The following is a 15,845-nucleotide window of genomic DNA, read 5'->3' on the forward strand; positions in this document are numbered from 1 at the left end:
ACCTTGGTGTATTCAAAATTTTGACTTTGTTATTCAAACAAATAATGAACAAATAATTCACAAATGGTTTTAAGATATCTGTAACATTTATAACAACTTTTGAGGGATTCCCATGGTGGATTTCAGATGAATGGATTCAAAGTCGGACCATCCTTTTCTCATTAATGAAGCACAGAAATATAATGCAAACATAACATTTTCCACCAAATGAGTCTCGTTCATTTCGACATGACCAATTGGTTGTGAAAGAACAATTTCTTTGTGTTGTTTAAATGTCACAATTCTCATTAATTCTTCCACACGGCTTGGAATGTGATCATTTTCATGCAATGTAGTTGGGAATTTACCAAGTTTTGAGAAAATAGGAACCAACAGTCGAACCAACTTGCGAATAATCGATGCAGAAGCTAAAAAGGCATCAAAGGATTGTGCTAATTGCTTCCTACGCTCTTTATTCATGTCCAAACAAGCAAGATCGTCCATGGTACGAAATGCGATTCCTAATTCTTTCGCTTTCTGACAATGATGATGATCTCCCAAAATGCATACTCGAAAATGATATCTCACGACATGTGGCAGTTTAACCTTACCGTTTTGTACTTTTTCTCGTCGATATTTGGGTTTAATTTGAAGATCAATACTTTGTACAAAGTTTCGAGAATCCATTTCACTCTCGAAAAGAATACGAGAAACGACTTCCCTAACGTCGTTTGCATTCACTCGAACCGATGGCATTGTTTTTTGTTTTGAGCTGCACAATCGCTCGTGTTGACTTCGGCTCAAGGACAAGCATTTCGAGATATTGGACGATAGAGAGCCTTAGCTGAATTGGTCATTATTAAGCAACGTCGCCGTTGGATGTTTTTGTATGTACGAATTTATTTGTTGCACGACCAAATTTTTGACCTTCTATTGTTCTCGAAAATCACCAATTTCACGTGCGTAGAGAAAAACTTCGAACCTCACTCCACATTCAAAAAAAATAAAACACGTTGGTACAAAAGCTTGGACCGTTTTGATTGTTGTTGAACCTGTTGAGAAATGACCTCTGTAATGTCACTGAGAACTGCCAAGAACAGCCATTTGACGATTCACACAACAACATCTCCAACCACACGAAATCCTATGGAAACAGATGTGTCACCTATTGAGATCTTGATCAGCCAAGCATCAACAACTCATTTCAAGTCATCATACGCTCGGAGATCACTCGATTCATCTGTAGCCATAACAACCACAACAACAACTTCAAGCACATTGGCACGACGCAACGACGTGACATTATCTTCACATCTCACTCTCTTCAAACAACAAGAACATTCCATTTGCAAACCGAAACGCATGCAAAAGAACAAGTTACGAAACAAGTACAAACCAACTAATTTATTCATTAAGGAGAATTTCAATTCCTTGAATGAAAATCAACCAAATTCCCTTCTTCACAATAACAATCCACTTCCTTCGACGCATTTCCTCTCAGACATGATGAGTACGAGTTGTGGTGGAGTTGTCCAGTCCATGACTTTGGATTACACTCTTCAACAACGCATTGGTTGTGGAGGTTCAAGCTCTGTTTTCACAGCTCTTCATAATAAGAGTGGTGAAAAAGTTGTCATTAAGAAACTGAATTGTTTTACAACCTCGTCCTATGGAGGCCATGATCATTCCTATCAGGAATATGTTCAACGATGTTTTGTGAATGAAGTTCAAAAATTGAAAAGTCTTAGAAATTGTGAATTTTCAGTTCAAATCATAGACTCTATACTCACTTCACACAATTATGACATGTACATTGTTTTGAAGTATGAAGAAGGTGTCATGTCTTTGGATCAATGGATTCAACATGTGAATTCACAACAACAACAACAACATCACGACATGATCATTTCTGAATCTTGCTTACGAGAATTAAGCTTCAGATTGCTGAACATTCTCAATCAGCTTCATCAAAACCATAAACTCGTTCACAGGGATATAAAACCTTCAAATATTTTGGTGAAATGTTGTCCCATGAAACCGAACAACTCTGAAAGCAACCGTCCTTCCTCAAATGGATCCTGGTTTGAAAAGATGTATTTGTGTGATTTTGCTTTTGCTTCAAGTATTGCTCCAGATGCAAATAATGCCAATGAAAGACATTTTGATCAGTCATGTACTGAAATTTATGGATCTCCTCAAAAATTGATGAAAGTGTCACATTGTCATTCCTCTACAACTGTAACGAGTGGTACCACAGATCCATTAGATGATATTTGGAGTGCAGGAATATCCATTCTTGAGGTGATTTTAGGTCACTCTCCTTTGGCCACCCAAACCAATGGTTTCTTTCATCAAGATATTTTACAATTTGATTTGGATAGGATCATTCGTTCTCATCCAAGAAAGTTTTCACATCTGTCTACAGCTTTTATTAGTTTTCTATCGAGATGCTTAAGTGTACCTCTCGAAGAACGTTACAATGCTTTTCAATTAATGGAATTATTGAAATCTTCTTCAACTTCTATGTGTCCAAACGTTGATGATTGTAGTAAATAATAAATTTAAATCATTCCTCAAATAATGCGAGTCATTGACGAAGAGTCATGCAACGAGTCATTCAAATAATCGTCCATTGTCAGGTCATTCAATTTCTCAGATTTTAAACATTTTCTCTTGATCTTTATTTCCGTCACAAATCAAAACCTTATTTTCTCTCCGCACAAAAAATGTCTCACAATCACACCGAGTATGACGAATCGGCTTCGTCCTCTACTCAAATGGTTGACAAAAGGTAAGATCTCGACTCATCCGTTCACACTCCCTGTCAATATATTAATTCAAATCTTTGGCGAATTCGCCTTCTGAATTCATTTCTTTCATCCGTGTGTTCTCCAATTCAATTCATTATGCACTTCTTCAACAACAACAATATATAGCTCAGCATCATCATCACCTCGACAACCCGTGAAAACAGTCACCGTTTCCTCCACCACACGAGGACTCATGAAAAGAACGCACACCAAAGTACAATCCACAAGTTCCATGCCCATTCAAACACCTCAAGACTCTACCAAATCACCTTCTCATCATGTATTATCCTCTTCAATGCATACGCTTGCTCATCATCATTCTCTTTCCTCCCCATCAAGTCCTTCCTCGTCCTTGCCCAATAGCAATCATTTGTTGCTTTCATCATCTCCTTCCAATGGACAAACCATGATGATGAAACGACCTCATAATGTTCTCGTGACCCGACGAAATACGTCCAATCCCAACAACCACACTCACTCGGAACACACACCACCCACCACTCCAACAACAACATCACCTTCGTTGGTGTTTGGAGCATCGGGTTCATCTTTACAAAAACACTCTCCTACCTCATTGTCTTCATCGGTTCAATTCACGAAAAAGCATTCATCGTCCTCTTCATCATCATCAACTTCTCCCTTCCATGTATCCTCTCCATTGTTTTCCTCCTCATCGTTGAATGATTCCATGATGATGATGCATTCATCATCTCATCAGCATCAACAACGTTCAAAACCACTCTTCAGCTCTTATCATGACCATTCAGATGACGATCAAAACCCACACGCTTCTTCCGATGAGGAGAAGAGTGATGATGTGTCTTCAACCTCGCACTTTAGGAAAGACAAGAAAAATTCTTATCGTTCAGCCTCAACCCCTCACGACGGAGAGTTGTACGAAGGAGATGTTTTATTTAGGAAGAGCAGCGACGATGAAGAATACTCATCCAGTGAGGATCATCATCATCATGAGGAGTATTTCAATAATAACAATCCAAAATCATCATCCTCCCAACATCCACTCAAGAATAAGGCTTCATTTGAGCTATTAAGGAGAACAGCAACGGTTACTCCTGAGATCATGGGAGGAAATGCACCTCATCATCACGCCCATGATTCCATCTCAAGATATTCATCAACCCGTCCGTATGCCTCTTCAAAATTTGGAGCAGCAGTGCCGAGAGGCACAGCCTCAAGCTTGGCAGCATCATCAATCATGCCCTATTCATCCGTTGGGTCCATACTCGAGGATAGAGATGAAGGGTTTGAAAGTGATCCCGAATCCATCTCAGATGAAGATGACATCTTTCTAGAGTCTAGCATGCTCAACGACAAGCAAAATTCACCCATGTTGGTATCCTCTCCTCGAGCTGGAGTGGAACTTGCAACAACGACATCACTGTCCTCAAGTCCAACTCAAAAACAATGGTCGACTCAGGTACCACCTCTAAAGCATCCCAACGTCAATAACGGCAGTGCAGAGCTGCTCACTTCACGAAATCACACAAAAGGCATGTATTATAGAATGCTCACTGGAGCAGCTACAACACGAGAGAAAAACAGAAAATTGGTGTCGAATAAGAATATATTTGGATTACCCATGACATTTTCAAAACAACCATCTGTCAAAAGTACTGTCGAGTATAAGAGTGAAGAATATTTGAAAGAAATGCTCGGGAAAAAGAAGGGTGCAACCACGCCATCCTCCTCATCAAAACAAGGAGCAAAAACACCTACTACAGCAGAAGAATCGTCCTCAACTGACACGCTTGAGGACATGCAAGACAAATTGGTAATGTTCCACAAAATTCAATACTCTGAAGGAGCACTTTCCACCACTCCTGGAAGATCTTTCTTGGACGTTCCCAAAAAACCAGTCAGCACTGATGCAAAAAAGGAAGACCCCAAGAAAAAGACCCTACATCAAACAGATTCGTCACCAGCAACACCTAGTCCAAGACAAATCAACTTTAATACCAATGTTAAAAAATATTTCTATAAGGTGAATGCGGGAACTTGTGCTACTACTCCATCTTCCGTTTCTTTAAACACAGATAATATTGACAAGAAGCAGTTTGAAGTTGTGTATTGGACAACCTATAAGGATTTAGCAGAAGAAGAAAATATCATTGATAGTTTCTTTGTTTCAAATTTCAGCGCCATGGATTTATTGTACAAACTCTTTTACAATAATTCAGCAGATCCTAAACGAAAAAAAAAGCTGAAGGTGTTGTACAATGCGCAGGTCATTTCAGAACAACTTGACCAGTTGAAAGATATTTATAAGCAAGTGACCAAGTTGCGAATGTGTACACTTGTGAAACAAAGCGACAACAAATTACGAACAAATCAGTTAGCTCATCAAGAAAAGCTTAATGTTGTAGTTTCAGAAGATGATTCTTCTGATGAGGACGATGGAATTGAATTAGTCCTTAATGAAAAGGGAGAAATTGATATTTTCAGCATGAAAAATATAATTAATAATTTAGATCTAGAAGTCATTCATGAAATAAGCCACATACCGAAAGACAAACAGAGAAATATCACGGTAAATGCCGAGGTTGGTGTGGCTACAGATACATTCAAGTCAGATTTTATTACTTTAAAGGATTTGGAAAGTGAGGATCGTTTTGATATTTCTGCTAAAATTAGCCAAGATGCCAAAATCGAGTTCTATACCATCCGTAACTGGCTGACCAAAATTTTAGCAGCAGCAGTGAACAGAAAAAAGAAGATAGTGAAAGACAACATATCTGTGGAGACAATTAACACTACAGATCTCAACAAGACGCCGCGTATCGATTCCACAGTGGCCTCTCCTGTGACAGCCACGCTCTTAAACATGGCTGTTGAAAAGAACGAAGTTACAACAACTCTGACTGATGATAGCCAGAATCTCAGCTCTGATTATGATACAGACCCAGATAGTTTGCATAGATGGCAGAGGAAGAGTGTTATTCGAAAGGGACCTCTTGAAAATGATACTCCTAAATTAGAAATGTTGCCCACAGAATTACTGGATTATATGATGTCTCTATCTTGTTCAGCTTCGACTCTTTTTGATACCCTAGAGGAATGGGAAGTGCGTATCCATGCCTTATTTGCCTTCTTAGAAACCCTCACTCTCCAAACACCCCATCAACTTAACTGTATATTAATATTTTTAGGTGATCTTATCCTTTATAATCAAAGTTTGATGAGTTCAGAATTTATACATGAATGTCTGATTCCTTACTTAAACACAATTTTGAAAAAGCCAGAAAGTATTCCTTTTGTTGACCTGTTTTTGAAAAGAATTACAGAGAGGTCACAACTGTTATTTATAAGAGACCAAGCTCAAAGAACCATTAATCTGGCTTTTGATAATTTCTCATCCAAGTCAACACTGCCAGACTTTCTTACTATTTCCAGTTTCCAACTATCCATACAACTCACACTTATTGAATTTGACTTGTTCACAATGATGGAACCTTACGAATTCTACTGCAGCTACTGGTTGTCAAAGAACAGATTTAAGGTAAAAACAAGAGATCCAAGTCCTAATCTGTCACTTTTCATTCAATGGTATAATACTGTGTCACTCTGGGTTACGGAAACAATTCTTCAATATAATGACATCAAAGAGCGACACAAAGCACTGTGCAGGTTTATCAGTTTAGCCTGGGGGTGTTTTTCAGTACGAAATTATAATGGCTGTTTTGAAATTATTACTGGTCTATATTCAAACGAAGTTTATCGGTTGAGTAAGACTTGGGCTATGCTTAGCGATGAATATTTGAAGAAGGCACAGACTCTCATTGATTTAACAAGCGTGGCAAATAACTATAGAAACTATAGAGAAGAACTTAAAAATTCCAAGAAACCTTGTATTCCAAACTTGGCAGTTCATCTCAAAGATCTTGCTTCTGTCGATGACAGCCAAGAAGATGAAAGGAAATTGTCAGAGGAAGAAATGCGTCTCTTGGCTGAAAATGATCAATTCTGTAAACAAGTGTTCATTGGAAGAACGTTGGATGAAGACATTGAATACAACTTTAGTAAGAGACGACTCCAAACAACCTTAATATGCCAATTGCTGAAGTATCAGAAAACTTCATATCCTTTCAAACCTAACGAATCACTTAAACATTACTTGTGGATTTCTTTACTCAGAATCAATGAAGATATTCGCAGAGAAACAACAGAAAAGAAAATTAGTATTGAAAAATACATCCAAGAAAAGAAGAGGCAATTCTTAGTGAGGAGCAAACAACTCGAACCAAAATCGACAAGATAATTAATCCTCCTTGTTTAACATTCTTCATGAATTCCTTTCACCTCAACAAGCCGAATCTACAAGGCATTAACAACCAATAAGCAGAATTATACATAAAGAGTCTCAATGCATTTGTACATGTTTTTCTCTGAACAGTTGCATTCAAAAAAGTCAACGCTTCTCCAACTCATCTTTCCGAAACGTCAATTGTCAAATTAATGTCTCTTCGTCGGGGCTAACAAACAAAAAATGAAGAGTTCCACTTCTTCTTCTTCCCCAACAACAAATTCTTCCATGGACACAGCCCTCTGCAAAGACATTGAACATCGTATTAAAGCTGTTATTCGGTATTCATTGAAACGAACAGCAGAAGAAGGTGAAAAGTATGCCAAAGAAATGGAAAAGGAAAAGTCCATCAAAATGCCAAAAACAAACGAGTAAGTTCTATGAGACACCGATTTCAGTTGTTTCTCATTTTCTCATCACGTTTTATTGAATTTGGTTAATTCCGATTGAATTTTGAAACTCCAATTCAATTATTCATTCAATTTGTACAATATGATATATTAACAACACAACAATATTCACAATATTCATCATCAAACAACAACGACTGCTGTTTCCACCGAATATTGTGCCTCTCTCTACAATTTGATCAAATTGAATCTTTTGACATTTGACACACTTATTAGATCCAAATCCTACTCGTTCAAAGATTTTCGTCCACTCGATTTCGGAATGCTTCGTAAACTCTGTGGCATGAATGATCGTGACTACTTTGCCTCAATTGGTCACTCCAAATTTGAATGGCATGAAATGAATGGCAAAAGTGGTTCCATGTTTGCCCTTACCGAAGACAGAAAACTCATGATCAAAACAATTTCAAAAGATGAAAGCAAAACCATTCGAAATGTTATCGTTCCTCAATTACTGGAATACATGAAGAATGAACCCAATACTTTCATTGTCCCAATATTTGGTTTACACAAATTTTCACTCGATAACAAGTCTGAATTGAGATTTGTTGTAATGAAATATCTGTTTCAACCTCCACCAGCACTACCAAGTTCTCAATTGAGTACATCATCTCCATCGACGAGTAGCTCACTAGTATCTCCAAGTTCTCCATCTGGTACCAATAATGGATCCACAACCATTGGAAATGGTACTTCTCATGGCATGGAAATGGATAAAATTTATGATTTGAAAGGTTCGACTACTGACCGTACAGCAAAGGAGGGAGAAACAATATTGAAAGATGTGGACTTGATGAATGAAAATATCAAATTTAATGTGGGACAAGACTTGGCCACTGAGTTGTTATTCCAATTTAAAAAGGATGTGAATTTTTTAACTTCTTGTGAAGGTGAGTGGTTGTGTATTATTTTATCATTCGAAAGAGAATTTCACACCAATATCTTTCAACTCGTTCATGAATGAATGACACATGAAAAAACAGTCATGGATTATTCGCTAGTGGTTGGTATCATGCAACCAAAAGATACTGTCATGGATGTGACACTTCAGAATTATATCAAATACAATCGAGAAGAAAAATTACGAGACAAATTCCATGTCATGGCCAACACAACTCCCAACAAACAAGAATATTATTTTTTGGGAATTGTGGATTATTTTACTAAATATGGACTCATGAAAAAAGCAGCAAAAAACATTAAGAGCATGAAGAATGATCCTTCGACCATTTCAACCGTGCCACCAAGTAGCTATTCAGATCGATTTATGCAATTTATTTTCAAAATATTTGTTTAATGAATTTAATATTTTATTTTGTCAACATTAAATAATAAATTCTCATACTCACACAGGCCAGTTTGTGTAAAACTTCCAAAACTCTTTTATAGCCTTTAGACTTTATCTTATCTGCGCCGTATGATGAGTCTAGTGGTGTGAAAAATTGCTCGAATTTGTGAAGAGTGTTGATTCGAGCTTTCCACTCACTAGCAGTAGTGATATAGTTCATCATTTGAGGACAAGCTTGGTGGTTCAGGAATTCTAAATTCAATCAACTCTTTCACATCATTTGTTTCGAATTTCCATAATTCACGTCGAAGAATTGTTGAACATGTATTAGCTTGAGAAACGTCCATCATTCGTTCACACACTTCATTTATCGAAGATATGACACTCCTTGTGAGGAAATTTGAAACACAATAAGATGTTGCGTGATATGTTATATGGAAATATAAATTTGTTGACCAAGAAGAAGAGAAGAACGGAAAAGAATTCATCACAAATTTGTTTCAGCTTTTTTTCAAATTAATTTTTGAAATTAAAAAAAAATGAATTTTCAAAACACAAGCCAAAAACCAAACACCCGAACAACCACACCTCTCCTATTGATTCTCCTCCGATCGAAAATTGTTATGGTATTTCTATTAGTGGTCGCATGGAGTATTTCTTACGAATTAATTTCACACACGACACTGTCGACGTATTCATCCACATTTACATTTCCATCTTCATCAGATTCATCTATTGTTTTTCCAATTTCATTCTTTGATGTCAATGTTCATAGTTACCTCTACAAGGATTATGTGAATACACTGTGTGGAGTTTATTTATCTAGTTATTTTAATACTCAACAAGTGGATTATTTTGATGAAAATACACAAGTAGTACCTCCAACATTTATTGGTACCCAATTATTGACAATTATTTATGGTAAGTACATATGAAAATGATTCAAGATTATTTCACACAACAACAACACAGGTCATTGGAGCAAATACATTATTTTGGATCGATTTCTGTCGACTAGTGTTTCGGATTACATTCGTGAAGATGATTTTGTGTTTTTTAGTGATGGTTTGGATGTGATGGTTAACGGGGATTTGCAACAAATCAAACAAATTTATTTTGAATACTTGAAAGATGAAAATTTTGACATTACAAACAAGAATCAAGATTGGCCATTGTTAGTTAATTCTGAAAAGAACAAGTGGCCTCCATTAGAATTATTTAAAGGAATTAAGGTATTTGATCTATTTTATGAATATTGTGTTTGATTTTATCATTTGACCATACATTTAGAATATCAATGAACAATGGTTGCGATTGCATTATGTTCAAAATTATCCTCAAAACAAAAAATATTGTCCACCAAATTCTCCCTTTATTTACCTTAATTCAGGAATGTATTTTGGAAGAAAGCGTGATGTGAAATCCTATCTCAAAAAATCTTTTGAAATGGTTGAAGATCCCTCGAACATATTCAACGATGATCAAGCCACCCTTCAAACCATGCACGTTTCAAGATTTGCAAACAATCAATCAACAACGCATTATCCAATTATTGGAGATTGCAAAGCAGCAATGGGATTACCTACATATTTGGCATGTGATCATATTAATGTGGGTCCAAATTTTCACGATCCACAATCAACATGTAAGGTCAGTAATAATTTGGAGCCAAAGAAAACACCTCTCGTGGTTCATAGCAATGGACCTAAATGTGGAAATTTTTGTCCATGTGTACATCAAGTGACTCGACATGGAAGATTGCGAAATTATTTGGAAAAGGAAATGAAATTACAAAGAGTGGCCTCGTTAGATGGTTTGAAAAATCTTCCAAAATTGAGAGTATTATTTTATCACTCTACTTTTGATAAGATTAAGATTTTAGAGTTGACACGTTTCTGTAGTGCCAAGTCCTTGTTTGAGATTTCTCCATATAAATGCATGTTAAAATAGAAGAAAGATTTTCACATTCTCAGTCACACAAATTATAACACGAGAATCAGTCCTACAAGAGGACCAAATTACCTCTGTTTCATCAAGAGGTATCAAGGACTGAAGTATCACGCATGGGTTCCTTTTACTTTATGCTTTGTCCCACAAATACCAAGATGAATTTCACACATGGCTGGAAGTCCCAACTTGTTGCTTTTTGCCGTTCAACTGTTCATGCGTCATCTGCTCCTGAGGTGATTTTCCTTGCTGCGTATGTAAAGTTGTGGAATTGACAGTTGTGGAATTTTTGAAATGAAAGATGGGATGATACAAGGCCAATGAAACCACTGCAAATAACAAAACTCCTAAATTATTGAGAATTAAATAGAACCAATGGAAATATTTCCACTCAACAATGACAGCTCCAAAACCCATTGCAATGATTTGAAGAAAGGCACAAAGCGTGAGAGTGATTTGTAACACGACTACCTTAATGAATGCTTGTTTCGTTTGGGAGTTGTTATGCTGATGTTTGGATCGATTGAAATTGATAACTTTCAACATTTTGATGGAGACGACCTTTCATGCAACAGATGAATCATATTTCAGAATAATACCAAATTTCACAACTTACAATGGTTGCAGCTAACTGTAGGCAAATTTGAACAAGAAAGATGGAATATCCAATCGCACACAGTAGCATTTGAAAATCTTGAACTAGTTTCATTTTAGTGAAATAGCGCACGATAGCAATAATCCAAACCACTATCCAGACTGTAAATGAGAAAGTTATAGTTAACACATTGAAAAGGATTCTTGCTCTCGTGTAGCCGGTACCTAGGAATGACTTTTGAGTGCTGGTCATTTGAACTGTTCGAATGAATACATTTCCAATGAAACACATGATCAACATGAGGACACTCAAATTCGATAAGGTGAAAAACAATTCAAAACTGAGCATGGCACTCATTCCTTGTAACTTGGAGTATGGAATTACAGAACCATCGTTAATGACCAATGAACTATTTTCATACACAAATGTTTCCAAGTAGAGAGATGAATTTGAAGCATAATGATTCGCAACATAGTCTTTTGCTTGCAAAACGATGGACATGCTGATCGAGTTCCATATACCTCGACATAGGAGGCCAAGCACTTGAATAATTACGAGTATGAGAATGAGTCCAATCATGATGCATTGATTTCGTTTCATGTTGTTGTTGTTTTCTGATGATGAACGTTTACGAGCTACAGCCGATGATGAACCAAGATACTTGTAACAAGAGGTGCTGAATACAATGATAAAGATGGCGACCAAGAACAGACTACCTGCAAGAAGAGAAGTCATGATCGTATCGGGAATTGAGAAGGACAATGGATCTATTTCCATGAGAGTGATGGATAGAGTAGCTTGCGTGTGGTTGCTTGGTTGGAACATGTTCTGTGCATGGATAGCAATTGGTAGAAACGTTGATTCTAAGGCCCAAGTAGTAGTCATGGATTCGTGACAATCGTCAACTGATAGGGTAACCAGAGAGATTATTTTTGATGATAGATCTTCAGGTATGACATTCATCTGTAAATATCATGTCAAAAATAAATGCCAAAAGTACGTGTAACACGCTCAAATTTCAGAGATAAACGAAAAGTAGAATTATGGATGATCAATTTGAGAATTTTTTGAAACTCTACTTAAGCCAAAGGAACCATTAGCTAATGAGAATGTTGTTATTGTTGGACATGATTACATGTACCATCCACAGCCTGCTGTATGGACGAGGTGGCAGATAATGTCGTACAATTCTAACTAGTTACCAACATTAACTCTTATTGTTTTAGACAACAGTATCGACCACTTCTTGCGTCTCGTTGTTCAAGGCAGTTGAGTTTGAATCCAACATGACAGTTTCATTCTTTTGGTCAAGAGTGTGTTGCTGACAGGATTGAAGAGAGGATTTTCCATGTTGATGAGAGGGTGAGCCAATACTCATAGTGGTTGATGGAACGACGCTTTTGAAATGAAAGATGGGATGATAAAGAGCGAGTGAAACCACTGCAAACAACAGGATTCCAAAATTATTGAGAATTAAATAAAACCAATTGAAATAAACCCATTCACTAATGACAGCTCCAAAAGCCATTGCAACCACTTGAAGATCAGCACACAACGTGAGAGTGATTTGCAAAACTACCACCTTAATGAATGCTTGTTTGGTTTGTGAGTCGTTATGCTGATGATGGGATCGATTCGCTTTGATCACTTGCAGAACTTTGAGTGAAATGATCTTTTGAAAACCAAGTATCGTATAAGAGGCCAGATATTGGCAGTAAGGTTAGTCATTCTTACAACATACTATAACAAAATTACAAACTTACAATAGTTGCAACCAACTGGAGCCCTATTTGAACGATAAAGATTGAAAATGCAACCAAGCTCAACTCCAGGTGTATATCAGGAACTAAATTCAACTTCGTGAAAAAGAACATGATAGCTATTGTCAACATCACCAACAGGACAATGGACGACAGAATTGCTGTCACAACATTGAATAGAACTCGTGCCGTCTTGTAACCAGCACCAAGGAAGGTAGTTTGAGTGCTGGAGAGCTGAACCGTTCGAAGGAACACATTTCCAATGAAACACATGATCAACATGAGCACACTCATGTTCGATAACGTGAAAAACAATTCAAAACTGAGCATGGCACTCATTCCCAGTAATTTGGAGTATGGAATTACAGAACCATCATTAATAACTAATGAACTATTTTCATATACAAAAGTTTCCAAGTAGAGAGATGAGTTTGAAGCATAATGATTCGAAACATAATCTCTTGCTTGTGAGAGAATGGACATGCCAACCGAGTCGCAAATACATCGGAATATGAGGCCAATAACTTGGATAATCAAGAGTAATAGAATGAGTCCAATCATGATTCTTTGATTTCGTTTCATGTTGCTCAATGGATGTTGTCCAACTGAAATTCGTTTGTTGGATGAGGAACCAAGAAAGTACCTCCAACATGATGTGCTGAACACAATAATAAAGAGAATCACGACGAGAAGAACTAGCGTAATAAGAATTGAAATGATAGTATCAGGAATTAGAAAAGATAACTGATCTATTTGACCCAGTGTCAATGTGGAGTTTCTTGGATGCATGGCCTGATGGTTAGGACGATGCCAATGTCGGAGCGATGGTATGGAAATGCTTTTTTAACGTGCTCTCGATGAACAATGAGCACCGCGGAATAGACCAATTGTTTTTGATAAGAACAGCCACGATGGAGATCAGAAGAATTTTCAGCTCTCGGATGCCATTGTGGGAGAACGATGTATGACAAAAGGTCATGAGTAAAAAGGAAATTCCTGTCTCTTTCAATTTTGATGCAGTCTCTTCTTCGCTCCAACTTTCCTTCTGAGTACCGTTTCAGTAAGCATATGAGCGTCCTTAAAACGCCATTAGGGTTGCTGTTCAATATCGGAAGGTGATGGTTGTTTTCATGCTGGTCTATACTGAGCCCATTTTATTAGTTTCTCCAAAAACCGAAGTGTTGTTGTAACGTTTAACCCAACGGACATGCAGATCGAGCTCCATAAATCTAGACATTTCGTTTACGAACTATGGTCGATGAAGAACCACGAGACTTATTACAAAAGGTGCTTAATACATTCCATAATCTGTCAAAACCTGAGCTCTGATCATCTCTCACCTAACTCAAAGATTAGGGTTCATCCCTGCTTAAACACTCACAGTATTGACCGTTTCTTGTATCTCATCGTTTAGGGCAGTTGGATCCACCATGACGTTTTCATTCTTTTGGTCGATAGTCTCTTGCTGGCAGGATTGAAGAGAGGATTTTCCATGTTGATTGTTTGGTGAGCTAGTGGTAGTGGTGGATGGTGTTGGTGAAGTGAAAGTTTTGAAATGAAAGATGGGATGATAAAGAGCGAGTGAAACCACTGCAAATAACAGAATTCCAAAATTATTGAGAATTAAGTAAAACCAATTGAAATAAACCCATTCACTAACGACAGCTCCAAAAGCCATTGCAACCACTTGAAGATCAGCACACAATGTGAGAGTGATTTGCAACATTACCACTTTAATGAACGCTTGTTTGGTTTGTGAGTGGTTATGCTGATGGTTGGATCGATTCGCTTTGATGACTTGTTGTACTTTGAGAGAAATAATCTTTGAAAACCAAGAACAGTATTGTAAAAACCATGAGAGGTCATACAGTAACGTACAATAACAACTAGTTACAAAAAATGAGCTCATTGTACGAACTTACAATAGTTGCAGCCAACTGGAGATTGATTTGAATGAGAAAAATTGAAAATGCAACCAAATTCAACTCGAGCTGAAAATCGGAAAGTAATTTCAAATCTGCAAAAAAGTTCAGTATGGATATGGACCACATTACCAAAAGGACAATGGACGACAGAATTGTTGTCACAATATTGAAAAGGACTCTTGCAATCTTGTAACCAGAAGACCTTTGAGTGCTGGTAAGCTGAATGGTGCGAATGAACACATTTCCAATGAAACACATGATCAACATGAGGACACACATGTTCGATAAGGTGAAAAACAACTGAAAACTGAGCATGGCACTCATTCCCACTAATTTGGAGTATGGAACTACAGAATCATCATTAATGACCAATGAACTATTTTCATACACAAAAGTTTCCAAGTAGAGAGATGAGTTTGAAGCATAATGATTCGCAACATAATCTCTTGCTTGCAAGACAACAGAAATTGCAATCGAGTCGCTCATACATCGGAATATGAGGCCCAATACTTGAAAGATCAAGAGTATTACAATGAGTCCAATCATGATGCGTTGATTTCGTTTCATGTTGTTCAATTGAAAAGATGGACTTTGTTTGTTGGATGAGGAACCAAGAAAGTACCTCCAACATGATGTGCTGAACACAACAATAAATAATATCACAATGAGGAGAATAACAGTAATTAGTATTGAAATGACAGTATCGGGAATTAGAAAAGATAACTGGTCGAATTGTCCAAGTGTCAGTGGAGAGTGAAGAGTGGTGTTTCTTGGTTGTTGCATGGAGGAGTGTGTGGTGGTTCGATGAAT

The 15,845-nt window shown here is 37.2% G+C and overlaps 8 protein-coding genes across 8 annotated transcripts; 4 read left to right on the forward strand and 4 right to left on the reverse strand.

The window, feature by feature from the left end:
* Positions 1–87: 87 nt before the first annotated feature.
* On the reverse strand, positions 88–735 carry C9374_008192 (uncharacterized protein; the record flags this gene model as incomplete). Its single annotated transcript, XM_044698241.1, has 1 exon — positions 88–735. The coding sequence occupies one exon, from the start codon at positions 733–735 to the stop codon at positions 88–90; it is 648 nt and encodes a 215-aa protein (XP_044545815.1).
* Positions 736–1,041: 306 nt separating this feature from the next.
* On the forward strand, positions 1,042–2,535 carry C9374_008193 (uncharacterized protein; the record flags this gene model as incomplete). Its single annotated transcript, XM_044698242.1, has 1 exon — positions 1,042–2,535. The coding sequence occupies one exon, from the start codon at positions 1,042–1,044 to the stop codon at positions 2,533–2,535; it is 1,494 nt and encodes a 497-aa protein (XP_044545816.1).
* Positions 2,536–2,705: 170 nt separating this feature from the next.
* On the forward strand, positions 2,706–7,065 carry C9374_008194 (uncharacterized protein; the record flags this gene model as incomplete). Its single annotated transcript, XM_044698243.1, has 2 exons — positions 2,706–2,770; positions 2,916–7,065. The coding sequence occupies 2 exons, from the start codon at positions 2,706–2,708 to the stop codon at positions 7,063–7,065; spliced, it is 4,215 nt and encodes a 1,404-aa protein (XP_044545817.1).
* Positions 7,066–7,293: 228 nt separating this feature from the next.
* C9374_008195 (uncharacterized protein) lies at positions 7,294–8,817 on the forward strand (the record flags this gene model as incomplete). The annotated part of the gene is made up of 3 exons (XM_044698244.1): positions 7,294–7,481; positions 7,737–8,410; positions 8,504–8,817. 3 exons carry the CDS (start codon positions 7,294–7,296, stop codon positions 8,815–8,817), a joined length of 1,176 nt encoding a protein of 391 aa, XP_044545818.1.
* A 530-nt stretch (positions 8,818–9,347) lies between these two features.
* Positions 9,348–10,758, forward strand: C9374_008196 (uncharacterized protein; the record flags this gene model as incomplete). Its single annotated transcript, XM_044698245.1, has 3 exons — positions 9,348–9,729; positions 9,781–10,040; positions 10,099–10,758. 3 exons carry the CDS (start codon positions 9,348–9,350, stop codon positions 10,756–10,758), a joined length of 1,302 nt encoding a protein of 433 aa, XP_044545819.1.
* A 162-nt stretch (positions 10,759–10,920) lies between these two features.
* On the reverse strand, positions 10,921–12,127 carry C9374_008197 (uncharacterized protein; the record flags this gene model as incomplete). Its single annotated transcript, XM_044698246.1, has 2 exons — positions 10,921–11,316; positions 11,372–12,127. The coding sequence occupies 2 exons, from the start codon at positions 12,125–12,127 to the stop codon at positions 10,921–10,923; spliced, it is 1,152 nt and encodes a 383-aa protein (XP_044545820.1).
* Positions 12,128–12,572: 445 nt separating this feature from the next.
* On the reverse strand, positions 12,573–13,899 carry C9374_008198 (uncharacterized protein; the record flags this gene model as incomplete). Its single annotated transcript, XM_044698247.1, has 2 exons — positions 12,573–13,022; positions 13,114–13,899. 2 exons carry the CDS (start codon positions 13,897–13,899, stop codon positions 12,573–12,575), a joined length of 1,236 nt encoding a protein of 411 aa, XP_044545821.1.
* Positions 13,900–14,479: 580 nt separating this feature from the next.
* C9374_008199 (uncharacterized protein) lies at positions 14,480–15,602 on the reverse strand (the record flags this gene model as incomplete). The annotated part of the gene is made up of 2 exons (XM_044698248.1): positions 14,480–14,932; positions 15,033–15,602. 2 exons carry the CDS (start codon positions 15,600–15,602, stop codon positions 14,480–14,482), a joined length of 1,023 nt encoding a protein of 340 aa, XP_044545822.1.
* Between the last annotated feature and the right edge of the window lie 243 nt (positions 15,603–15,845).

Source organism: Naegleria lovaniensis (genome assembly GCF_003324165.1).
Source record: "Naegleria lovaniensis strain ATCC 30569 chromosome Unknown tig033, whole genome shotgun sequence".
Taxonomy (NCBI): domain Eukaryota; phylum Heterolobosea; class Eutetramitea; order Acrasida; family Naegleriidae; genus Naegleria; species Naegleria lovaniensis.